Source organism: Narcine bancroftii, chromosome 8 (genome assembly GCF_036971445.1).
Source record: "Narcine bancroftii isolate sNarBan1 chromosome 8, sNarBan1.hap1, whole genome shotgun sequence".
NCBI classification, from domain to species: Eukaryota; Metazoa; Chordata; class Chondrichthyes; order Torpediniformes; family Narcinidae; genus Narcine; species Narcine bancroftii.
This window is the reverse complement of record NC_091476.1, coordinates 139462422-139488525: the sequence shown is the minus strand read 5'-3', so window position 1 is coordinate 139488525 and position 26104 is coordinate 139462422. Positions and strand designations below refer to the sequence as shown.

Below are 26104 nucleotides of genomic sequence, written 5' to 3'. Positions count from 1 at the left end.
TTTTTTATAATAAAAACTCAGTAAACTATCTACAGAATTTGAAACAAATCTTTGTAAACTTTTTGATATGAACACTGACAACCAAAAATGGCTGCAGCTGTGCTGCAGCTTTACAAACTGGAACAGGAAAGGTGAGGTGACATAAATTAATGATGTGACGTAAATTAGTGATGTGCAAATGTGGTATTTGAGAAACCAACTAATTAGTTCATAGAAACAGCTAAGAGATTATTTTCCATAAGTATACTTAATAATTACGACATCATTTTAAGTAACTCACTGTTTGTGAGCACATTAATTTCCTTTGTGCGCTTGTTGCAAATCATGTGTGGATGTGCACATGTGCAGAGCTTTGAGGGAACACTGAGGCAGGTCCTACTTGGAGAGTTGAGGACTGCTCTGACCCTGGTAAAAAGGCTCCATCTTTCTCCCACTGAATGCCTTTACTTTACTTTTTATTGTGTGCGCTCCTGGTACCACCTTCTACCACCCTCCTGATATTCTCCTCTCTCCAGTCATCTCCCTGCCCCTTCTCACTTGCTTCTGCATGGTTCTCCCCTCCATCTCCAGGATGGTGGGAGGTCATGGACAAAGGACCTGCCCTGCCACTTGAACTGTTCAGCTTTTTGAGTGCATTTTGGAAGACCATAGCAAGAGTTCACTCCGGCTAAATTTAGGACGTCCTTTGTTTTGGAATCCTTGCAATATTGATTTGTCCATCACACAAATCTAGGTAAACAGGCACAGTCCTTAACTCAATCACAGCCATTATTCCATGTATAATGTACTTCCATTGCTTTTTGATAAACTTCAAAATTAATTCATTTTTATTACTGAAGTATAAGTCAGTATCTGGATTGAGCAACAGGGTGCTCCAGAAGAAGGGTGTTTTTGGTGACAGGTTGTGGAACAGGTCTAAGGGTACATATGGAACTGTACATTGACATTTTTCAGTATCTCAGGGTTTGGAATGTGATTCAGTGTCTTTGTTAGTGTGTAGTTCAGTTGATCTGGGGATGTATTAAGCCTGCAGTGCTGTGTTAGGGAAAGCACAGGATGCTGTGTGGTGCGGGGAGAGATTTCTCACCTCCTTGCAGTCCAGATTCAGGTCCTGTCCGTTGATCTTGATCTTTACTATAATGACCTCATAGTACCACTGCTTCCTGATTGGTGTGAACCAAATGTTGCCCAAATACAGAGAAGAGTCAATTCCACCTATTATCTACAACATGGCAGGGAGAAAGCAAGGAATAGTCAAGAGGATTCCATTAAGTCTTCCTTATTTTAGCAACATTATTTCTGCAAAAAAGATACTGCCTCATATCTACTGTTATCTTATAACTGCAGCAAACCCCCAGTATCTGGCACCTATGGGGATTGGTAAATGACGGGTAAGTGACTTTTCCAGTTGCTTGAGATTATATGTTGAGTGATTGGTGAATTAATCACTAGGGGGCACCAATTTTAAACTTTTGTATTTTTAACCTACCGGTATTTATTTTCCATGTTTTTTTTGCCGGTTGCTTGAATTCCAGAAAACAGGAATTTTACTGTACATTGTAACCTTTAAGATGTTACAACAGCTGACATCTCTCTCGCTACTTCCTTTCCTGTGAGATGACTAACTGGATTTCAGTCCAACAGATGGTGTTGCCTTTCTCATAATGGCATTGCTCTGTATGAATCTAGATCCACTTGGTATGTGGCTTAAAGGAGAGCAGTGAAACTATTACATCTTTTGCCACATGTCTATGCGGTAACCATTTCACAAAAAACAGACTTGTTAACTAGAGCACATGACTTGGGTATCATCTCACATTTATTGCCTGGAATGAGACCATCTAACCCCACACAGAACAGCCAATGTAAATTGCCCTGGAATATTCCTCCTGATACAACATAGAGCAATACTGAGTGATTCGGGGGAATGTCAATCCCATCCATTATTTGCAATGTTGCAAGAAGAGGATGCCAGGAATAGGCAAAGGCCAATCAGCCCCTCTAGTTAGTTTTGTCACACAGTTGGATTGTGGTCTACTCCATTGAGCTGCTCTACTTACTTTACACTTGCACAGTAGAGGGTTGCATAAAGAAAGGCAATGAGTATACAGGGGGGAGATTGAAATCTTGGCTGGATGGTGCACCAACAGCAACCTTGCACTCAATGTCACCAAAACCAAGGAGCTGATTGTTGACTTCAGGAAGGGAAAGCCAGAGGTATTAGGGGATCAGAGGTGGAGAGGGTGAGTAAATTTAAGTTCTTAGGAGTCACTATCTCAGAGGATCTTTCCTGAATCAAACACACTAATGGCATCTTGAAGAAAGCACGTCAGCATCTCTACTTCCTCAGGAGTTTGTGAAAGTTTGGTAACGACACCAGAAGCCCTGGCAAATTTCTACAGATGTATGGTGGAAAGTGTTCTGAATGGCTGCATGACAGTCTGATATAGAGACACCAATACCCTTGAGCGTAAAACTCTCCAAAAATTAGTGGATACGGCCCAGAATGTCACAGGCAAAATGCTTCCCACTATCGAGAACATCTACAGGGAACACTGCTGTCAGAGAGCAGCAGCAATCATCAAGGATCCACATCACCCAGCACACACTCTGTTCTCACTGCTGCCATCAGGAAACATTAAACATTAAAATATCACAGCACACTGAACAGGCCCTTTGGCTCTCCATGTTGTGCTGAACCATATAAAAGTGCCTACCCTATAACCCTCTATTTCCTTTCGTCCATGTGCTTATCTAATAATTTTTTTAAAGGCCCCTAATGTTTCAGCCTCTACCACCACTTCTGACAAGGCATTCCAGGCCTCAATAACTCTCTGTGTAAAAGACTTACCCCACATGTCTTCCCTATACTTCCCTCCCTTAATCTTATACATATGTCCTCTAGTGGTTGTTATTCCCACCCTAGGAAACAGGTATTGGCTGTCCAACCTATCTATGGCTCTCATAATTTTGTAGATCTCGATCAAGTCCCCTCTCATCTTTCTACGGTCCAAAGAGAAAAGTCCTAGCTTTGCCAACCTTGCCTTATAAGACATGCCCTCCAATCCAGGCAACATCCTGGTAAATCTCCTCTGCATCCTTTCTATAGCCTCCACATCCTTCCTATAATGAGGCAACCAGAACTGGATGCAAAACTACAAATGTGGACTCACCAGAGACATAAAGTTGCAACATGTCTTCTCTATTCTTATTCACAATCCCCCATTAATGAAGCCCAGAATCCCATGGGCTTTTTTAATTATCCTAGCAACCTGAGCAACTACCTTCAGAGATGTATGGTCATGAACCCCAAAATCCCTTTACGCTCATTTATGCTCTTAATTAACCGACCGTTAACCCTCAGCTTTTCAATTTGTCCTGCCAAAATGCATCACCTCACACTTGTCTGGATTGAACTCCATTTGCCATTTTTCTGCCCAACACTGTATCCTGTCTATGTCCTGTTGTAACCTCTGATAACCTCCAGCTCCATCGACAATTCCTCCAATTTTCATGTCATCTGCAAACTTACTCACCCAACCTTCTGCGTCATCACCCAGATCATTTATAAAAATCACGAAGAGCAAAGGACCGAGAATTGATCCCTGTGGCCCTCCCCTAGTCATTGCCTTCCATGCAGAGTACCTCCCTTCCACCACCACAGTCTGTCTTCTTCCTGCAAGCCAATTTTTTTATCCAGACAGCCAAGGTTCCACTGATCCCATGCCTCTTGACCTTCCAGATGAGTCTCTCATGGGGAACCTTATTAAACGCCTTACTGACATCCATATCGACCACATCTACCACCTTACCCTCATCAATTACTTTCGCCACTTCCTCAAAGAACTCAATTAGGTTTGTGAGGCACGACTTTCCCTTTACAAAGCCATGCTGACTATTCTTGAGTAACTTATACCTCTCCAAAAGCTGGTAGATCCTATCCTTAAGAATCCTTTCCAATAGTTCACACACCATTGACGTGAGACTCACCGGTCTATTCCCAGGATTCTCCTTATTATCTTTTTTTAAACAAAAGGTCTACATTTGCCATTTTCCAATCCTCTGGCACCTCCCCTGTAGTCAAAGAGGATTCAAAGACCATACCTAATGCTCCAGCAATTTCTTCTCTTACCTCCCACAGCAACCGAGGGTATATCTCTTCCAGCCCTGGGGACTTATCAATCTTGATATTATTTAGAAGATCTAACACTTCCTCTTCCATAATCACCACATTGTCCAGCACATAGTCCTGCTCTATTTCAACTTCATCCTGATCAAGGTCCTTTTCTCTTGTAAATACTGACGCAAGGTATTCATTCAGGACTTCCCCTCCCTCCGCTTTTAGGCACATGTCGCCTCTTATCTTTTAGTGGTTCTACCTTCATTTTCATCATCTTTCTATTTTTTACATACACATAGAATGCCTTGGGGTTATCCTTAATCCTACCTGCTAAGGCCTTTTCATGTCCCCTTCAAGCTCTCCTAATTTCCTTCTCAAGCTCCTTCCTGGCTTCTATATATTTCTCATGAGCCCTATCTGTTCCCTGCTTCCTCTAACTAACATAGACTTGCTTCTTCCTCTCTACAAGTCACCTTACCTGTTTCATCATCCACGGTTCCATTTTTTCCTTGTTCTAGAGGGACAAACCTGTATTGGACCCAGCTCAATTGGTCCCTTAACTTCCTCCACATTACTTCTGTGCTCTCCATCTTGAACATCTCTTTCCAACTAATATTCCCGAGTTCCTGTCTAATCCTTTCATAATGAGCTCTTCCCCAGTTAATCACTCTCCTATTTAGCCTGAGTTCGTCTTTTTCTATAGCGATATTGAAACGAAGGGAGCTGTGATCACTTTCACCACAGTGCTCCCCCACCAAGAGGTCTACCATTTGATCCAATTTGTTGCCCAGCACCAGATCCAGTGTGGCCTCTCCTCTCATCGGCCTGTCCAAATACTGTGTCAAGAATCCTTCTTGAATACACCTAACAAATTCAGCCCCATCTATCCCCTTTGCAGTCAGAAGGTCCCAATCAATATTAGTGAAGTTAAAATCTCCCATGACTACAATCCTGTATTTCCTACACCATTCTGAAATCTGCCTGCTTATCTGTTCGTCAGTGTCCAAGAGACTATTTGGGGACCTATAGACTACTCCCAGCACAGTGATTGCTCCCTTCCACTCATACTGACTCAGTGGACTCACTTTCCTGTGTCCTTCTGTACAGCTGTGATACTATTCTTAAGCAACAATGCCACCCCCCCCCTTCAAAAACAGCTATACCCTGGTACCTGCATCATCTCATACTATTCTTCCTCCAGCCAGGTTTCAGTAATGGCTACAACATCATAGCTCCATGTACTAATTCAAGCTCTAAGTTCATTCCCTTTTTTCCTTATACTCCTTGAAATAGACATATTTCAACCTTTCCGACTGGTTGCATTTAGGATTTGCTCTCTTCCTGTCTTTCCTCAACATAGGACTTGTAGCATCCTGCTTTTGTCCTACTACCCTAGTCTCTGCATTCACGATCTGATTCCCACCCCCCTGCCAAACTAGTTTAAACCCTTCCCAACAGCTCTAGCAAACCCTCCTGCCAGGATATTTGTCCCTTTCCAGTTCAGGTGCAGCCCATCCTTTTTATTGAGGTCCGACCTTCCCCAGAAGCAATCCCAAATCTGAAGTCCTACCTCCTGCACCATCTCTTCAGCCACACATTCATCACCCATGACTTCCTATTTTCACCCTGTCTAGAGCTTGGCACAGACAGCAATCCTGAGATTACCACCCTTGAGGCCCCGTCTTTTAACTTCCTACCTAACTCCCTAAATTTCCTCTTGAGGACCTCATCTCTACTCCTAACTATGTCATTGGTCCCCACATGGACCCCAAGGTTCCACTGATCCCATGCCTCTTCCAGAATGTGGTGGAATTAATCCAAGACATCCCTGACCCTGGTACCTGGGAGACAACAAATCAACCAGGAGTCTCGATACATTCCAACAAACTTCCTGACTGCCCTTTTAACCAATGAGTCCCCTATTACTAAGGTTCTCCTCTTCTCAACCCTTCCCTTCTGAGACAAGGTGCCAGCCTCTGAGCCGGAGACTTGACCGCCTCAACTTATCCCTGGTAGATCCTCCCCACCAAGAGTATCCAAAACAGTATACCTATTGTCGGTGGAAACGTCCACAGGGGTACTCGGCACTACCTGTGCCTTCCTTTTACCTCCCCTGACAGTCACCCAGCTATCTGTGCTCTGTCTATTTGGGGTGCCTACCTCCCTTCAACTCTTCTCGAGGACTGCCTCAGCCTCCTTATTAACTCTTAGTTCATCCAGCTTCAGTTGCCGAACTTGGTAAGTAGCTGGAGCTGAAAGCACTTTCTGCAGGTGTGGTTGTCTGGGACAAGTATACCATCCCAGATCTCCTATATCCCACAGCTGGAACAATCCACAGCCCTAGCTGATTCCACAAGAATCACACTACCATTTTCACAAACAGCTGCTACCTCTCCACCATCAGACTCCTCAACAACAAACTCAATTATGGACTCATTTAATGACTCTTACTTGTGCACGTTTTTTAATTCTCTCTGTATTGCACAGTCAGTTTGTTGACATTTGTTATCTGTTTACAGTTCTTTATTTGTTTACATGAATACTCTGTGTACAGTTTTTTTGCACTACCAATTAGTGGTAATTCTGCCTTGCCCACAGATGGCAGAAAAAAGAATCTTAGGGTTGTATGCAATGTCAGGTATGTACTCTGACAATAAATAAATCTGAGACTGATAACCTTTGGTGCATTGGCTGTTTTGTGCAGTTAGCCAAGAGGAGAGAGAGCACATGCTCTGAAAAGAATACAAGAGACCTACCTGTGAGGAGGAACAGGAGATGGGGGAGCCAACATCTACCAGCACTGGTTCACAATTTGCACAAATTGGCAGTAACGTGAGCAGCAGTGTGCAATGAGAAAGTGCTACTGCCTCTTCTGAGGAATTACTTTCCTAAAGCTGGCCTTTGACTGTTAGATTGCAACTGATTTTATTTCAGGTTACAGATTATTGGATACAACCAAGAAATGTGTGGATGAAGCAAAGAAGAGCAATGAGATATCAGATCAGCCATGATTTTTTAATTATAAAACCATATAGATTACTCCCCATTTTGTTACTTGCAATTTCATTTTAACTTCCAAACAGAAATCAGAATTAAACTTGATTTCTTAAATGCAGAGCATCAGGAAGAGGTTAAAAAAAGTGGAAATCAACACAGATGTATCAAGCACACATTTCCTTGTTGGCCTTATTCAGGGAGGCATCTGCTTTCAGTATCTCTCATTGTCTCATATTTTGCTTCTGTAGTTAATCTATTGTCAAGGCCACCTTGTCTCAAGAGCCTGGACGGTTGCCAGTCTAGAATACATCCTGGAGGAATAAGCAAGATTTGAAATTCTTTTCCCCTTGAACAACTAATTATAGCACTTTAAATGCTAGAGAAACTTAGCAGGCCAGGCAACATCTATAGAAGGCAACAGATAGTCAATAAATTCCTATTCCTGATGAAGCCGTTTGACCTGAAATGTTGACTGTCAAATGCCTTCCATGAATGCTGCCTGACCCATTGAGTTCTTCTAGGAATTTTGTGTGTTGTCCCAGATTTCCAGGATCTACATTCTCTCCTGTTTATTTTAATGATAGCTAGATTCAAGTACTAGTGGTGGAGAAGAACCATCACTTACCATGCTTCCTCCTACAGACGATGCTGTGCTCGACTCATTCACGGCAAAGCTTGCTCCACATAGCTGTAATGAGAAGATGTTGGGAACCTGAGTCTGCTTCACCAATGAATCAAAGAAGGGTTCCAGACTTTCATCGGGCTGTGGAGAGAACAAACAATTGTTTGTGGCCATGTATGGTGCATCTGTGAAAGTTGAAATCTGTGAAAGACCACAAGGACACATCAAATTTCCTCAGGTTCTGAGAAAGTAGATTTGTTGATATGTTCTCTTGGCTGTAACATTTGATGTGGAATGGAAGGGGAAGACAGAGAAGATAAAAATGACTTCATCGCAAAATTGTTCCTTTGTACATGGTAAACCTGATACACTAACTTTTGGGCGAATCCTTTTGGTCCTGAATCTGGAAATCTGAAATCAGCTTAATGTACAGAGGCAAGTGTTACAAATTAACAAATTCTGTTATGACCTAACAAAGGAACAGCAATGGAAAATTCACAAATATAATTTGTATTAAACTATTAATAACATAACATTTCTTATTTATCTCTAAACTTAACCCTAACTTAATTCCCATAATGCGCAAATGTAGATAGATGTATTAAAATCTAAACCAGTTTGACCTTGTCTGAGAAGTCCATTTTCAACTTTAGCATCAAACATCTTGTATTGCTTGAATATTTTTAAATTACAGTTCAGAAGTAATTATGAAGGATTTTTAAAGATCACGTCTTCAGATCTCTTTAAGCTCACGAGTCTTTTGTGAGAGATATTCTTCACACGAGTTAAGGTTACGGATCTGCGATCTTCATGATGATCTCTTTCTTAATCAAGAGCAAATTGGTCTTATTTACTTTTGTTATGGGCCCAGAGGACCCCGAAACCCAACAGCAATTGAAATTCACCAAGACAAATGGTTGTTTAACAAAAGTCATTTTAAATTTTCTTTAAACATAAAAGCAGGATCAAACTTTAAATTATTACAACAGTATTAACTTAACTGAACCTAACTTAACTCTCTTCTAATTCTAAACACACGTGTATGTAATGTGTACAAGTTCATAATAGTTCTTTGATTCATAGTCTTACTCCTCCGAGTTCACCAGTATCAGGCAATTCTTATGCTGCGCACAGACTTTAACATTTATAAATTTTCACCAAGCTCTGGTGCTTAAATGGTTACTGCTCAGGAAGGTTCTTGTCAGTTTCAGAATTTCATTGCTCTTTGGACACACATAAACTGATTCCCTCCAACCAGTCACTTCAGTGTCTTGCCCCATCAGGGTTTTCCACCCAATGATAACCTTTTCTTCTGCAGGTCACCACAGAGTTCCTTTTGTTTCCCCTACTTCAGGTGAAACACTCTAGCCAGCCATTTGGACCACAAGGGTTTTCAACAGGCTGAACTCAGAACTCAGAACCCGTCTTCAAAATTGGGTTTAAACAAGCTGCCAGCTTGCCGAGCTGCAGCCTTCAAAAGCCACTGCCAAAACTGATTCTCTCTCTCTTTCTGCTTGCTAAAACCATGTGACCTTCTTAGAACAGCAAACTGCAACTAGACAGAATGTGGCACCGGACCCAACCTTTATATATATACATATATGTGTATGTGTGTGTGTGTGTGTGTGTGTGTGTGTGTGTGTGTGTGTGTGTGTGTGTATATTTATTATGGTGAACAGGGTCAAACACAGGTTGCATCACATTTACAGAGAAACCATTGCACTCAGAGAGAAAGTTCATTTCAGAGTGGTCAAGTTTGGAAGAACCAGGCCATAATGGAACTAAAGTTTATTGCTTTCAAAACAATAATCCATTTACACCTGCTTTTTAAATTCTTTAGGAAAGCAGTCTCATTTTATTATCTTTGCAAAGACTCTCAGTGCATGCATGACTCACTTTCAGCAAAGCTCTTACATTTTAAATGAGATCTATTTAGTGAAGTGTTTGTGATCTACACTAAAACCCCACAAACTATCTCCTCCAAAAAACATATTTATATATATTATAAAATATTATGTAATCCATCACACTTTAAAGCCACTTATTTTGAGTATCTCCTATGACAAAGATAATACAAGACAGAACAGTATCTCCCCATCTCCAGAAACTACTGTTTCACCTGTGTATTTCACAGGATGGTCAATTTCTTCAGTCTGGTTTCAAAATTTCTCTCTCTGCCTTCATTTATAGGTTTCTCTGAAATCATGCGACATGACATCATCACTGCTTCAGTTTCATTTCTTCCAAAACACAAACATGATAGATGACCTTTTGCCTTTCTTCAATTTATCACTTCATATCCATAAAAACATCATCTCTGTCCAAGAGGTTTAAGTGGTTACAGCTTCAAAAAGTCTGAGCACGTCACTCAAGAAAGAACTTGCTTAATTGCACAGCTGCCAGCATAATGCTGTGTATACATCCATTGTCCTGGAATCAATTAAGACCCACTTTAGTTCCATTATGGTCTGGTTCTTCTAAACTTGGCGACTCTGAAATGAACTTTCTCTCTGAGTGCAATGGTTTCTCTGTAAATGTGATGCAACCTGTGTTTGACCCTGTTCACCATAATAAATATACACACACACACACACACACACACACACACACACATATATGTATATATATAAAGGTGTTCAAACTGTGCAAACCATAGGTACAGGCCATGAAAGGACCAGGTTCACTGTGATGCTATCATGCATGGGCAATGGGGCAAAGTTAAGACCCATGGTAATCTTCAAATGCAAAATTAAACCAAAACTGAAATTCCCTGCTGGTATTTTTGAACATTTTCATGAAAAAGATGGATGGATGAAATGGTGTAAAACTAGGGATAGACAATGTCCAGTTTATGCAAAGAATGGAGTTTGTTGGGTCTGGGGTATGTTTTGTAGCCACTTAACTGAGAACACAAAGTAGATTAGCACTACTTAATACTTATATGGTGGTTATCCCGGGTGGTTTGACGTCTACATTGCAACTCTCGATGTCTGCTTGAACAAGCCATTCAATGACCATGTGCGCAAGGAATGGAATACATGGTACACAAAGTAGATTAGCACTACTTAATACTTATATGGTGGTTATCCCGGGTGGTTTGACGTCTACATTGCAACTCTCGATGTCTGCTTGAACAAGCCATTCAATGACCATGTGCGCAAGGTATGGAATACATGGATGTCGAGTACAGAAAAAGTCATTTACAAAATGACTGGGCAATGCATCCTGCATCACTGGATGTGCTGTGTAATTTCGTGCTTAAGGCATGGGACAAAGTTAAAGTAGAGATTATGATAATATTATTTAAAAAATGTGGTATATCATTGCAATTGATGTCATGGAAGATGATTTACTGTGGGACATTGATGACGAAGCTGAAACCGCCTTATCAGATACAGACTGGGACCCATATGATGACTGTTTAAACAGTGTAGTTTGGACGTGTTTGCCGCCATCTTTGCCTCAGACGATGATAGTGAGAGTGATTTTGAAGGGTGCTAATTGTTTTGTTTTCAATAAAAATTTGTCGCAGTTGGGGAAAATTTTGTTTATCAAGGGTCTACTTATATGGCAAATCTGCTTTTTGTGGGTTGACTTATACACCGGATTGGATTTTGAGCTGAATTTAAGGTGTCAAAAATATATCCGGCGTACAAGTCCATCCTCATTTCTTGAGAGATTTTTTTTGGCGTTTCATGACTCGATTTAAACACCAAAATATACAGTATTTGCAAATCTGAAGTACAAAATTGCTTATTGAAGCACCATGTTGAAAACAATGTCCACCTCAAATATTAAAAAGATGACAGAGAAAACTTTCAAGCTGAATAAATTTGTAGCTATATTGCAAGACCTCAGAGAGAAACACAACTGCATAGGATTATAAACCTGCAGGTATTAACTATTTTCAAAGACACTAAGATGACTCAGTGAGCCAAGAGAACTGGCCAGGTCCAAAGGCTATAAATAGAATGCTGAATGTTAAATTTGTAAATAAAGCCACAACCATATTGTTAACACTCAAATTACAAAAATAGCAATCGTGTACTTTCTGAGATCAGCTTATTATTTTGACCTTCTATAATGTGGAGCTGTGCATTCACAAAAATATGCCTATCTAACCCAGCATCCCATAAAACCCAGCACAATCTGCTTGTTATAAACACTGCTAGTATATTTGTTTAATTGCCTCGTGGAATGCTCATTGACAGAGAAGTTCTTCCTGCCCACATATCCAGACATGAAAATCTTCTATTCTGCATAGCCATAACCAATAAACATTACCAGCAGCTTTAATAGGTTGGTTAAAATCTGTATGAGGCTTTAGACATCATGGCTGGGTAATACCACCCCAGGTAGGGGTGCTATGTCCACACATCTGAGTCTACCCCAGTGGCAGTGTTGCCTTTAATTTTCTCCAACTCCATTCCTTTCTAATGCTCTCTGTGGGATGCATAATAGTGCAGCAGTTGGTGCTGCAACTTTGCAGCTCAAATGACCTCAATTTGATCCTGACCTTCAGTACCGACAATGCAACCATTGCAACTGGATGTGTTTCCTCTGCAGGCTGCCCATTTCTTCATTTGTGTTGGTAGGTCTATCAATGTCTGTAAATTACCCCAGTTTAGGTTAAATGGTAAAAAAGGAATTGAAAGACATATGAGAGAGAGAATATGTTGTAGGACAGTGAGGAAAACAGCAGAGAGGGAACAGGCCTTGTACTCAATATCATCAAAACGAAGGAGCTGATTGTTGACTTCAGGAAAGGAAAGCCAGAGGTATATAATCCAGTGATCACTGGGGGATCAGATGTGGGCCATTCCCTCCACGATTCCCTCGTGCACTCATCCCTCCCCACCTATCGCTCCCTTGGCACTTTCCCCTGTGCCTGCAGAAGATGCAACATTTACGCTCATCCCTCCTCCCTCACCACAGACTGGGGCCCCAAACAGTCCTTTCAAGTGAAGCAACACTTCACTTATACATCCACAGGATTGATTTATTGCATCTGGTGCTCCCATTGTGGCATTCTCTATATCGGAGAGATCGGTCGCAGATTGGGAGATTGTTTCGCTGAGCACCTCCTCTCCATCCACAACAACAGTGACCTCCCAGTAGCCAACCATTTCAATTCAGAATCACGCTCCCACCCTCACATGTCTGTTCATGGCCTTACGTATTATCCCACCCAGACCACCTGCAAATTGGAGGAACAAACCTCCAGCCAGATGGCATTAACATTAACTTTTTTGCTTTCTACTAAAGCTGCTCTCCTTTTTTCCCCTCCTTTCCTGTTCTCCCTTCTTTCTCCCTCACCAACCCACCCATCTCCTCCCGCTTATTGCTGCTGTTCCCTCCCTCTCCACCTATGATCACCTGCCTTTGCCACCCCCTTCCCTCCGCCTACCCTTTTGTTCAGACGCCTGCTGGAATTTTCTCATCCCTTGAAGAAGTGCTATATTAAGGACACTAATCTGCTGAGCTTCTCCATCGTTTTGTGTTTTTACTTCAACCATGGTGTCTACAGATTTCATTATTTATTTATACAGAGGTGTGGTGGAAAGTGTGCTGACCGTCTGCAACACGGTCTGGTATGGGAACACAAATACTCCTGAGCATAAAGCCCTCCAAAAGGTAGTGGACATAGCCCAGGACATCAGAGGTAAAACCCTCCCCACTATTGAGTACATCTACAGGGAACACTGCCATTGGAGGGCAGCAGCAATCATTAAAGTCCAACACCCCTCAGCACATGCTCTGTTCTCACTGCTGCCTTCAGGAAAGAGGTATAGGTGCCACAAGACTTGCTCTTCCAGGTTCAGGAACAGCTGCTACCCCTCCACCATCAGAATCCTCAATGACAAAGTCAATCAGAGAGTCAATGAAGGACTCTTACTTGTTCACTTTATTGATTTTCTTTGTTCTCTGTATTGCACAGTTTGTTTACATTTGTTATCTGTTTACAGATCTTTTATTTGTTTACATGTTTAAGCTGTGTACAGTTTATTTTTTGCACTACCAATTAGTTGTAATTCTGCCACACCCACAGGAAAGAGGAATGTCAGGGTTGTATGTGATGTCATATATGCACTCTGACAAGAAATCTGAAATCAGACTGTTTGAATTTGCTCTGTTGAGAACAGCAATGGGTCCAGTGGGCTGAATGGCCTCCTTCTCCATCATGTGATATGAGCAAGGTCATGTATGAAACTTAACCTGAGCAGACCATATGTGCAACCCAGCATTGAAGATGCCTATTTCTAAACTTGTCAGTTTGCCCTTATCCTTGTCCCTCTCTGAAATCTGTTCCATCACTACCTTTTGTATTCTTTAAACTCTATATCCCAAGTTCCAGCCATTAACTTGTGCTTTCTGCCCTACGTCAACTTCTGGTCAAGTAAAGCCACAATTTTAAAAACACATCTCATTTTCATCATTTTGCACATCTTAAGACATATCTGAACTCCTACAAGTTGCACAGCATACTTAAAGTGAGAAAATTCTAGAAATCCCTCCAAACCACTCCTTCTACCTGTAATGCTTAATCACACCCTCCTTAGTCAAGGTTTTGGTCACCTACTCCAATACACTGTTTAGCATCAGATATTTTTTGATAAATCTGTGAAGCACTCCAGCAGGTTAGAGATTTTGAATAAATACGTTACAGATGCTAACGAAATATAATTTATTGAATACAAACACAACAAAAACTTTGAATTCCAGTTCACCCTACCTAGAACTATTTCAGAACGAATCTAAACATTTTAAAATTAATTTTCTCAGTGAACCAACACCCCAAAGTTCAATTATAAAATGGTTTAATTCTCTCTGATGCTTCAGTTGGACATTGTCCTGGGGACTGAACTACAAGTTGATTCAGCTCAATTAAACCTGTAAAATTTAGGCAATAGATGGTCAAGACCTATCACAACAACCTCATTTAAAATCAACTTAAATATCCATTATTTCAATTAACTAGATTGGTTAGATTTATCTCTAATAATGATCTGGGCAGCAAAAATCAGATTTTGAGTCTTCAGTTCCAAAAACATAACTTTCAGTGGGTAAAAAAAGGGATAAAAATTTATTCTAACAATGCCAAGAAAAATTATTAGCTTCACTAGAATTAGTGTAGAGATATTGAGTCTGCAACTGTTGCATTATAAGATCTTTAAATTTGTCTTGTGGGTTTTCCAATTTATAATCTGCCCTCTTGTGCTAGCTTCACATGAAATCTCTCTCACTGTACTCACAATTTTCTTTTCATTACTCCATGAATTGGATCTTGTCCATCTTAATCTTGTTTTATTATGAGAATCAATGTAAGTTTATTCTGTTGAAGTTTTAGCAGTACAAAATATATAATTTTGCCTCTCATCACAGGTTTCTGAATATCAAAAAAGTGCTCCATCACTTTACATTGGGTTATTATTTTTGAATGGACGTTGCGTACCCATGTAGATACATACCTCTTGCATTAATGAAATTTGTTTTGTGGATAGCTGACAATAGGCTAAAGCTAATCCCTGCAATTCCTAGTTCTTCCATATCTTTAGAACTAGTAGCATGAATATACTTCTTTCTCCAGTAGTAATGGTGTAATCTCTCAGCATGTTACAAGATGTATTACTGTGAGTCAAGTTAACCATGGCTTAATGATATTCCAAATTGTTGGCTTGACATTCAATGTTCCCATTTCTGGTCCAACTCCCTTCCCTCACCTTAAAAAGATGACCTCTGGTATTTGCTACTGTCACCTCGGGAGAAAGGTGCCGGCTGTCCACTCGATCTTCACCTCCCATAATCTTGTAGACCTCTATTAAGTCACCTCTTATCCTTCTTCGCTCCAAAGAGAAAAGCTCTGTTACTTTCCTCATGAGACAAGTATTCCAAACCAGGAAACATCCTGGTAAATCTCCTCTGCACCTTCTCCCTTCTCACACCTTTCTTTACTAGGAATAGGAATGAAGACAGATTAGGAATGGGAATGAATACAGATTCGAATGAGCATTTGAGAGAGTGTTGAGTGTACAAACTTTTGAAAGAACAGAATTAACTGGGAATAGGGTGAAAGTAGGGGAGTGAGACAAGGTGGGTTGCACTTGTACAAAGCATAAGAACATATAAAAGTAGAAGCAGAAGGCCTTTCTGCCCCTCATGACTTCTTTCAATTGGATCATAGATAACCTTTTACCTCAGCACCATTTTTCCCACACAACTCCTGGATTCCCTTAGTTTCCATTAAAAGTCTATTTGGATCAGCAAAGTGATCCTTTTCTATTTAATAATTTTTCTGTCATTCCTTACACCTAATTCTTTGAGAAGTTTATTTTTAATCATCTATCCTGATATGGCTCATTTCTGATTGCTAAGGAGCTATGAAATGGCCATTCTTATTCATTTGCCATTGTTGAATATACCATTTCTGGCTATTTTTATTCATTCCCTTCACCAGTGATGTATGGTGGTGACCCTATGTTCCATTAACAAAATGCTTCGAAGTTACTCACCCAGGCAACTCCAACAGCACCTTCCAATCCCACCTAGAACAACAACAACAATGGGAGCACCACCACAGATTCCCCTCCAAGTTACAGAGTATCCCTATGAAGCTGATCACTCACTCCTTCATTGCTACTGGTTCTAAACTACAGAGGTTTCTTCCCAACAATGCTCTTTGAGCACCTTCACTAGGTGGTCTGCAGTGGTTCAAGAAGGCAGCTAGCCATCACCTTCTCAGGTCAATCATTAATGGACAATAAATGCTGGCTTTGCCAGCAATACTCAGATCCTGAAATGAATGTTTAAAAAATGCATTATTAATCTAATACATTCAGTTTCATTGTTGCATCCACATTTGTTGACATTCTGTCATCCTGAATCAGTTTACCAAAGATAATATATATATAGCCCATATTCACCAACTTGAAGTTTTACCTCTGTTAAGGCGTATGAGTAAACAAAAAGTGATTCTGTATCCCATTCCCGAGGGAGGAAATCTAGCAAGTAAAACATCTTAGGGTAAGCAGTAACTTTGCAATTTAAGTAGAACTGTGAACCGCAGTGAAATGTTAAAGATTGAGATATAAGTGAGCTGCCACATGATTTAAATACAAGGAGCCAGGGATCACTCATATTTTTAGAGTCACTCCCAATGATGGTCGTTCAGAAACTAGAAGAGCACCTGAAACTCATTTTCTTTTTACAAGAGGATATTTTCTTGTTGATCAAATAAAGCAATTGGGGCTCCACTAAATAACCTTAAAGGTGAGATCTACAAGTTAGAAGCATATTTCAGAACAGCCATTTCCTCCAGACATTTTCATTGACTTGTCCCAAGTCCAAGCCACCATTATTTATCATTCATACCACTGTAAAGATGAGATAATGTTTCTCTAGGACCACAGAGCATATTTACATAAATATATGTTGGAATGGAAGTTAACACATTAAAATATTAAGACATATACAGTACCCTATCCAGAAATGTTCTGGGAATTCAGGAGTCTGATGGCTTGGGGGAAAAAGCTGTTTCCCAATCTGGATGTAAGGTCCTGAGTGCTTCAGTACCTCCTAACAGATGGCAGAAGGGAGAACAATTTACCTGAGGGGTGTGTGGAGCCCTTCACAATGTTTATCGCTTTTCGCCTGTATTGAGTGTTGTAGATGACCTTCATGGTAGGAAGAGAGCCCCCAATTATCTTTTCCACTGACTTCACTATCCTCTGCAGGGTCTTGCGATCCAAGGAGGTACAGTTTCCAAAACAGGCAGTGATGCAGTTGCAGAGGATGCTCGCAATAGAATGTAGTGAGGATGGGTGGTGGGAGATGAACTTTCCTCAGCCTTCGCAGGAAGTAGAGGCACTGCTAGGCTTTCCTGGCTATGGAGCTCGTGTTAAGGGACCAGGTGAGATACTCCACTAAATGCACTCTCAATGGTAGAGCCGTCAATGGTCAGTGGAGCGTTGTTTCCCAGGCCCTCCTGATCTTGACAACCACCTCTTTTGTATTTTTAATGTTCAGATACAGGTTGTTGGGTGTGCACCAATCCATTAGTGCACCTCATCTCTGTACATTGACTCGTCATTATTACTGATCAGGCCCACTACACTCGTGTCGTCAGCAAACTAGATGATGTGTTTAGCTGCAAAGTTGTGGGTCAGTAGAGTGAACAGCAGTGGACTAAGCACACAGCCCTGGGTGGCCCACAGATAATGTATGGTTGATAGTGATTACAAAAATGTAATTGAAAGGATTAAGATGATAACATACGTGATGAGAATTACTAATGAATCTCTTAGTAAGATGAAGATTCCTGTGCACGTGTTCACTTTGTGAATAGTTGGTTGCATATTAACCAGGAAAAAGAGACAGAATTATATTTACAATGTTGTCCTGGGCTGTTCTCAACTAGAGGTATGCAAAACTGGAGGTATGCACAACTCTCTGTGTAAAAAAAAACTTATCCCTAATGTCTCCCCTAAACTTCCCTCCCTTCATTTTGTACATATTGTATGTTCTTTATTGTTTGCTATTAATGCCCTGGGAAACAGGGTCCTGGCTATCCACCCTATCTATGCTTCTCATAATCTTGAAGACCTCTATTAAGTCTCCTCTCATCCTTCTACATGCCAAAGAGAAAGTCCCAGCTCTGCTAACCTTGCCTGATAAGACTTGTTTTCCAATCCAGGCAACATCCTGGTAAATCTCCTCTGCACCTTTCCATGGCTTCCACATCCTTCCTATAATGAGGTGACCTGAACTGAGTGTGGTCTTACCAGAGATTTGTAGAGTTCCAACATGACTTCTCCACTCCATAACTCAATCTCCCATTAATGAAGCCCAGCATCCCATAGGCTTTCTTAACTATCCTATTAACTTGTGCAGTAATCTTGTTCATCCACACCCTTAAGTAATCATCCATTAACCCTGTATTTAGCCTTCTGTTTTGTCCTTCTAAAAAGCACCACCTCACATTCTTCTTCTTTGGCTTGGCTTCACGGATGAAGATTTATGGAGGGGTAATGTCCACGTCAGCTGCAGGCTCGTTTGTGGCTGACAAGTCCGATGCGGGACAGGCAGGCACGGTTGCAGCGGTTGGAAGGGAAAATTGGTTGGTTGGGGTTGGGTGTTGGGTTTTTCCTCCTTTGTCTTTTGTCGGTGAGGTGGGCTCTGCCTTGCTTCACGCCATTGTTAATGGAGAAGGGTTCAGAGAGCTCATTGCTGTATCTGACCCAACCTTGTTGGTTTTCGTGCAGTTGGATAACCATGTTGAGGAACTTTGGGGGGCATCTGAGGTGCTCCAGTATTTGCCAAAGCCCTTTCTTGCTCACGGTGTCGAAGGCTTTGGTGAGGTCAACAAAGGTGATGTAGAGTCCTTTGTTTTGTTCTCTGCACTTTTCTTGGAGCTGTCTGAGGGCAAAGACGATGTCAGTAGTTCCTCTGTTTGAGCGAAAGCCGCACTGTGATTCTGGGAGAACATTCTCGACGACACTAGGTATTATTCTATTTAGGAGAATCCTAGTGAAGATTTTGCCTGCAATGGAGAGCAGCGTGATTTCCCTGTAGTTTGAGCAGTCTGATTTCTCGCCTTTGCTTTTGTACAGGGTGATTATTATGGCATCACAAAGGTCCTGAGGCAGCTTTCCTTGGTCCCAGCAGAGCTTGAAAAACTCATGCAGTTTGGCATGCAGAGTTTTGCCACCAGCCTTACAGACCTCTGGGGGCGGGGGGGATTCCATCCATACCTGCTGCTTTGCCACTTTTCAGTTGTTCAATCGCCTTGTATGTCTCTTCCCGGGTGAGGACCTCATCCAGCTCTAGCCTTAAGGGCTGTTGAGGGAGCTGGAGCAGGGCGGATTCTTGGACTGAGCGGTTGGCACTGAAAAGAGATTGGAAGTGTTCTGACCATCGGTTGAGGATGGAGATCTTGTCGCTGAGGAGGACTTTGCCATCTGAGCTGCGCAGCGGGCTTTGGACTTGGGGTGAGGGGCCGTACACAGCCTTCAGAGCCTTGTAAAAACCCCTGAAGTCGCCAATGTCCACGCTGAGCTGGGTTCGTTTGGCGAGGCTAGTCCACCACTCATTTTGGATCTCTCGGAGTTTGCGCTGAAGATGGCTGCATGCGCGACGGAAGGCTTGTTTCTTCTCTGGCCAGGATGGCTCATTAATCCAGATTGAACTCCATCTGCTATTTTCTGTCCAATTCTGCATCCTGTCTATATCCTCTTGTAACCTTCGACAACCTTCAGCTCCATCCACAACTCCTCCAACCTTTGAGTCATCCACAAACTTACCGACCCATCCTTCTGGCTCTCCATCCAAGTCTTTTATAAAAATCACAAAGAGCAGAGGTCCCAGAACAGATCCTTGCGGCTCTCCACTAGTTACTGACCTCCAGGCTGAATACTTTCCTTCCACTACAACTCTCTGCAAGCCAATATTTTTTATCCACACAGCCAAGGTTCCACTAATCCCATGCCTCATGCCTTTCTGGATGAGTCCCTCATGGGGGACTTTGTCAATTGCCTTGCTAAAATCCATGTAGACCATATCTATTGACCTACTCTAATCAATTTCTTTTGTTACCTCCCCAAAAAATTCAATTAGGCTTGTGAGATACAATCTTCCCTTCACAAAGCCATCCTGACTATCCTTGAGTAGACTGTACTTCGCCAAATGCTCATAGATCCTCTCCTTAAGAATCCTCTCCAATAGTTTGCACACAACTGATGTAAGACTCACCAGTCTATAATTCCCAGGATTTTCCCTAGTACCTTTTTGACTACATTTGCCATTCTCCAATCTTCCAGCACCTCCCCTGAGGATCACAGCTACAGCCCAGCTATCTTTTCCCTCATTCCCCACAGCAACCTGGGGTATATCACATCCAGCCCTGAGGACATCAATCTTGATGTTTTTAAGAAGATCCAACACTTCCTCTTCCTTAATCTCCAAATTGTCCAGCACACAGGCCTGTTCTATTTTGATCTCACCCTGATTAAGGTCCTTTTGTCTTGTGAATACTGAAGGAAAATATTCATTTAGAACTTCCCCAACCTCCTCCGCATCTACATCATCAAGAACAGTATAAATTAAATTATCACAATATGCCATGATATAAAAAAGATCATAAATATAAAAGGATAGATAAATAAATGTTTACAGTTGGAGTTTGTGCAAAGCAGAAGTGAAGTGTCATTCGTGCAGACAGATATTTGTTGGCGCTGGAGTGGTTTATGGTTACAGTAATACAGAGAGATTCAACAGCCTAATAGCTCTTTGGATAAAAACTGATCTTGAACCTAGAATGCCAGACTTTAGGCTTCCCTACCTTTTGCCTGAAAGAAGCAGTAAGAAGTGATTAACAAAGGTCTTAAATTAAATTCCTATAAATAATCTTCTGCGCCTACCCTTCTTATTCCACCTTGACCTTGAGTACAAGTGTCACCTTTATTTTTCTTTGAAAAAACAAATCCTCCTTCCAATCACCTTCTGAGTGATCTTACATCCCATATTGGTTTCTGATCTCTTCTCCAAAACTGCAATTCCAAGTCAGAGGGTGAGAGCACAATGTTCAATGATTGAAGTAGCCCTTGGACTCTGTGATGTAGGAAGAGGGGTCCATGCTGACTCCTTCACGATGGATAAGCTAACATTTTTGATCCCTGATTTCCCATGCAATCACAGGAGTTGTAATGTCTGTCCTTTCCCTTCCCACCATCCAGGGATTCAAAGTCCTTTGGGGTGAGGCAGTGATTCACTGGTGTATTGCATTCTGCCTTCACAAGTGAGCCACTCAGTACTGAAGTGAAGATTGGTGTCTGCTTTGCCCAGCATCTGCATTCAGTCCACAGGAGCAACATTAAACTCCTATTGTCTGCCATATTACTCCAGCTCAAGTCCCACTCTGATCTTTCTGTCCATGGCCTCCTGCACTGCTATAAACAAGCTCAATGAAAGCATGAAGAATAGCACCTCATCTTCTCTCTGGACTTAATATTCTCATACTGTGACTTGTTTTCTCTGCTCAAATCAGAATTAGCCATTCCTGATCTCCCAATCCACCTGTAAAATTGGCTGTTTTCCTCTCTCCATTTGTACGGCCTGACATGCTGAGTACGTCTTACAGTCCGACTTTTTCTCTTTAATGTTTTTAATTAGTTTTACACAAACATATATGTACAAAACATTTATGGAATGCACAATAAAAGTAACAAGTTACACAGCTCAACAAAATATATAGGTACATGGAGTGCAGCCATAAAACAAAAGCACATCTAATGATAATTTAACCACATCCCCATATTAACAGTGTATGACTAAAGCATTTGTCCTGTAGTAAGACTGCAAAATACTGAAATTCAGTATTTATATATGCCTAGAGTTGTGGAAATAATTCAAGAATGGTCCCCATAACATTTGAGATTTTATATTTGAGTCAGTAATTGAGTAATGAATCTTTTCTACATTACAGCAGGACATAATGTCCATCAGCCATTGAGCTTGAGTGGGCAGGGCAGCAAACTTCTATCTAAGGAGTATTGCACATCTGGCCAAAAGAGGCAAAAGCAATTTAACCAGTCAAGTGAAGCAGTGAGCCGGGGAAGGGTGAGAGTGAACAAGGAAATCTGTAACTGACTTTGTAAGTAAATATTAACAATAACCCACCACTGTCGGATTGGCCTCGATCTTTTACACTACATGTCTATTATCAAAACCAAATTGACCCAAGGACCTGTACAGTTCTTCCCCATTACATTCCTGACATCATCATTTGCTGATTGTTTTACCTCTCAACTTTTCCGCAACTGAAAATTACATATTTTCTCTCTTTCCCAGATGAAGGGTCTTCTACCCCCATATTTTTCTCTTCTCATGGATGGTGCCTGTTCTATTTATAGATCAGATTTCTAATGTTTCAGTTTTTGTGAGTTGGGCCCTGATTCTTGTGTGTTGCAAGCCTCAGAAAGGAGAAACTCATGAGGATGCAGGAAGGAAAGCCCTTATGACTTGAAGGTACAAGGGTGGGGACCAATTTTGCTCATCCAGGTTTTCGTCGAGAAATAAATACGAGTTAACATGATTGGTCTCTATTCTTGTACCTTGCAGCCTTGAAAGCAAGAAACTTTAAGGGATCATTAGGATGGCATAAGCAGGTGGGACTGGTGACTGAGTGAATTCATGCAACAATAAATGATGGAGTCTGGCCACTTGCAACTACACAGCTTGGTCACTCGCTCATAGATTGCTTGATGCTGAATTTGACAAGAAACCATTTTCACTGTTCAGTTCCAACTGATGAAAATAATTGCTCACCTATCAGTCTCAGACTGTAAATTTCTTTTCCTGCTCTGCAAAAAGCGACCTGACTTGATATATATCCTTATTAATAAAATAACTGTAGCATTATACAATGTTCCAAGATTCCACAGGAGTGACTAAATGGGTTACCTTCACCTTGTCGAGTGAGATGTACAGTTAGAAAGGCAATTTCCTTGCTGTCCGTTGTGGCGTCATTGCTGACAGGCAGAATGCACCGCCTGCAACAAGGGGTCTTTTCATGTTGTCAATTGTGACAGTTTGGGCAATGAAATGGGGTCATTTTGTACCATGAACATCAAGAGCCATCACTAACTCGTATTCTTGGAATTCCTATTGCTCTGGATCCAGGCAGCCCATTGCATCCATTTTTTTGTTTTCATTAAATATGTAAAACAGAGTGGTGTTGTTAATCTGAATTCTACACAACACACAGCAACTCTGCAAGTTCAACCGTCACTAAATTAATTAAGGTTATGAGACGTGTGATATTTTAGTTCCATCTTTACATAGCTAGATTTAAAACTGCAAATAGATAAATGTTAAATGAAAAATTATTATAAATATTGTCATAAAGTAAATAGCTTGTCAATGGACAGATGAGAAATGTGGTAGAGAAATAATTTTGGGGACAAACATTGACACCAATGATCCCTGGACAAAGTTTTATCCCTCAGAATGCTATTTGCAAGGTCAATGTTGGGTGCCTGTTGTCTTATATTACAACAGTGGGTGCACGTATAAAATAGCAGTGTTTGTAAAGCATAGGGTCAGAGCTTGTAAAATATTTTAAAATATGCTAGAAGGAGAAATCCTTCCTTCCAATCCTTGCATCCCCAAACCAACCTACTTTAGCTGAATAAAAACATAAAATGCTGGAAATTTTCAATGGGTTAAGCAACATCTGAGAAGTGAGCAATGATGTAAGCTGATATCAAGAATGGTGCCTTCATGTAGTAAAACATGAATGTCTGCAGGCCCTGTGATTGAAGTAAAAATACAATGTTAAAGAAACTCAGCGGGTCAAACAGTGCACTTTATGTAGCAAAGTTACATAACCAATGTTTTGAGCCTGAGCCCTTGATCAAAGTATGAGCAAAATGTAGGTAGACTCCTGACTAAAATGATGGGGGGAGGAGCACAGGTCGTAGGTGGATGAAGGAGGGAGAGCACAACAGCAAACAGGGGGAGGGGGAATGGGTTTATGAATAGAGAGGAGAGCTGGAGGAAAGGAGACAGAGGGATAGGGAAAAGAGGGAGAATGGGGAGTGGGCTAGCAGAAACCAGAGAAGTTGATATTAATGCCATCCAGTTGGAATGCCCAAACAGAATATCAGGTGTTGCTCCGCCAATTTAATGGATGGCCTTGGTTTGACAGTGCATGAGAGCATGGACAGACATGTCAGTGCAGGAGGGATGCACAGAATTAAAATGTTGGCCAATGGGAGATGTGGACAGTGAAGCAATCTCCCAGTCTGCGTCCAGTCTCTCTGATGTAGAGAAGGCCTTAATGGGAGATTCAAATGCAGTAGATGAACCTTGCAGATTCACAAGTGAAGTGTTACTTCACTTGGAAGGAATGTTTGGGGCTCCAAATGTTTTTTTGTGGGCCCCTTTCAAATGGTTTTAATCATCAGCACCCTAATGTTGTGATGAAATAGCCATTTCCAAATCTCCCCTTTCCTCTCCAAAGTCTTTGATGTTCACGCCTTCTCACCCACCTTTCATAGAAACCCAGGTTATAACAATGGCTTCAAGGGAACACAGAGGAGAAATGGGAGCAAAAATCAAGGGAGAAGGGTTGAGGGTGGTCTTTGTGTTGGGATACGAGATCAGATAGTGATGGAGGGGTGGGGGGATGATGCATCTACAGAATGGCATCTCCTCCACTGAAGAATCAGCCCATATAGCATGTAGTGAGTGGTTTGAACTCAAAAACCCATGACTCCAATGCTGCAGCGGTGTGCAAGGTGATACAAGGAACATTCTATCACAAATTAAAGTCCTTCATTCAGTTCAATTTATCCTTCATTGCAGTAGCAGAGATCAACAAAATAAATCTAATGATGACATTGCTGGGATTGCTCTGCTTCCATTTATAAAACATGATTGATTCCTCCACATCTGTGTTATGCATATTGATGGGGTTCAGACAGAACTCTATGAGCTTTGGTGACAAACTCAATCAAATTCTCAGGTATTGTTCTTGGTGAGAAACATGCAATTAGGTTATTTTTTCACATGCTAGGCAGATAGGTGCTGAGCTGCACTTTAGCAGTTCTTTAATTGCATAAATCTGTAGAAAGGTCCTATCTATATTCATTTCGATACAACTCTCAATGAGCTCACTCGGCCCTTCATTCACAAGGGGCTTTAAGTCACAAATGATTTAATCATTCATAAAAACCTGCAGCAAGGGTCCTTTGGTTCATTTATTTTGTCATTTCCTGAGTTTTCAGACAGGACCAAAGCTTGATCTGTGAAGATAAATGCTTTTGTGACTCAAATTTGAGGTTTCCCCCTTGAAAATTGAGCCATTTTCTGAACATTTATTAAATTAATTATCATCATTGCATAAACATTGAAATATACGACTTCTTGTTGTAATGGGAAATTACTGGTGTGAAATTCTGTAAAGGAATGATGAATTCTTATTTTGCTTTACAGCCATAATCGCTTGGATTAACCAGGATGAATTGCTGCAGTTTTTTTTGGATTAAAGTGACAAATGTTTGTAGTTAAAATATAATCATTGTTGACTGTGGCCAGTGGTGCTTGAATTTGTTTGCCCACAGTTCATTTGCCTGAATCTCCCTTCCATTTGTGTTTGAATTCAGATGTATTGATTTTGTTTCTTATTTGCAACATTCTGGATATAAATCAGTATTCTGCTGGTTGGTCTCCTAATTAGCACTTATGTTAAATCTGCTGTTCACTCACGTCAGCCCAGTCCTTCCTGGTTTCATCAGCTCTCAGAAAGACCATGCTTTCAATTTTAAAATTATCCCTCTCTTTGCCCCTCTATGCCCTAACCTCTATAATGT

The 26104-nt window shown here is 41.1% G+C and overlaps 1 protein-coding gene across 4 annotated transcripts in view; it reads right to left on the bottom strand.

Moving 5' to 3' along the window:
* Nucleotides 1–26104, bottom strand: part of bace1 (beta-secretase 1) — a 163433-nt gene that overhangs the window by 32751 nt on the left and 104578 nt on the right. For all 4 annotated transcript variants that reach the window (XR_011343425.1, XR_011343424.1, XR_011343423.1 and 1 more), the window contains exons 4-5: nucleotides 7743–7880; nucleotides 1088–1222 (exon numbers count right to left, since the gene is read on the bottom strand). Coding sequence is in view for 1 of the 4 variants with exons in the window: in XM_069895026.1 (XP_069751127.1) it covers nucleotides 1088–1222; nucleotides 7743–7880 (273 nt within the window). In the remaining 3 variants the exon portion in view is untranslated. The remainder of the gene's footprint in view (nucleotides 1–1087; nucleotides 1223–7742; nucleotides 7881–26104) is intronic.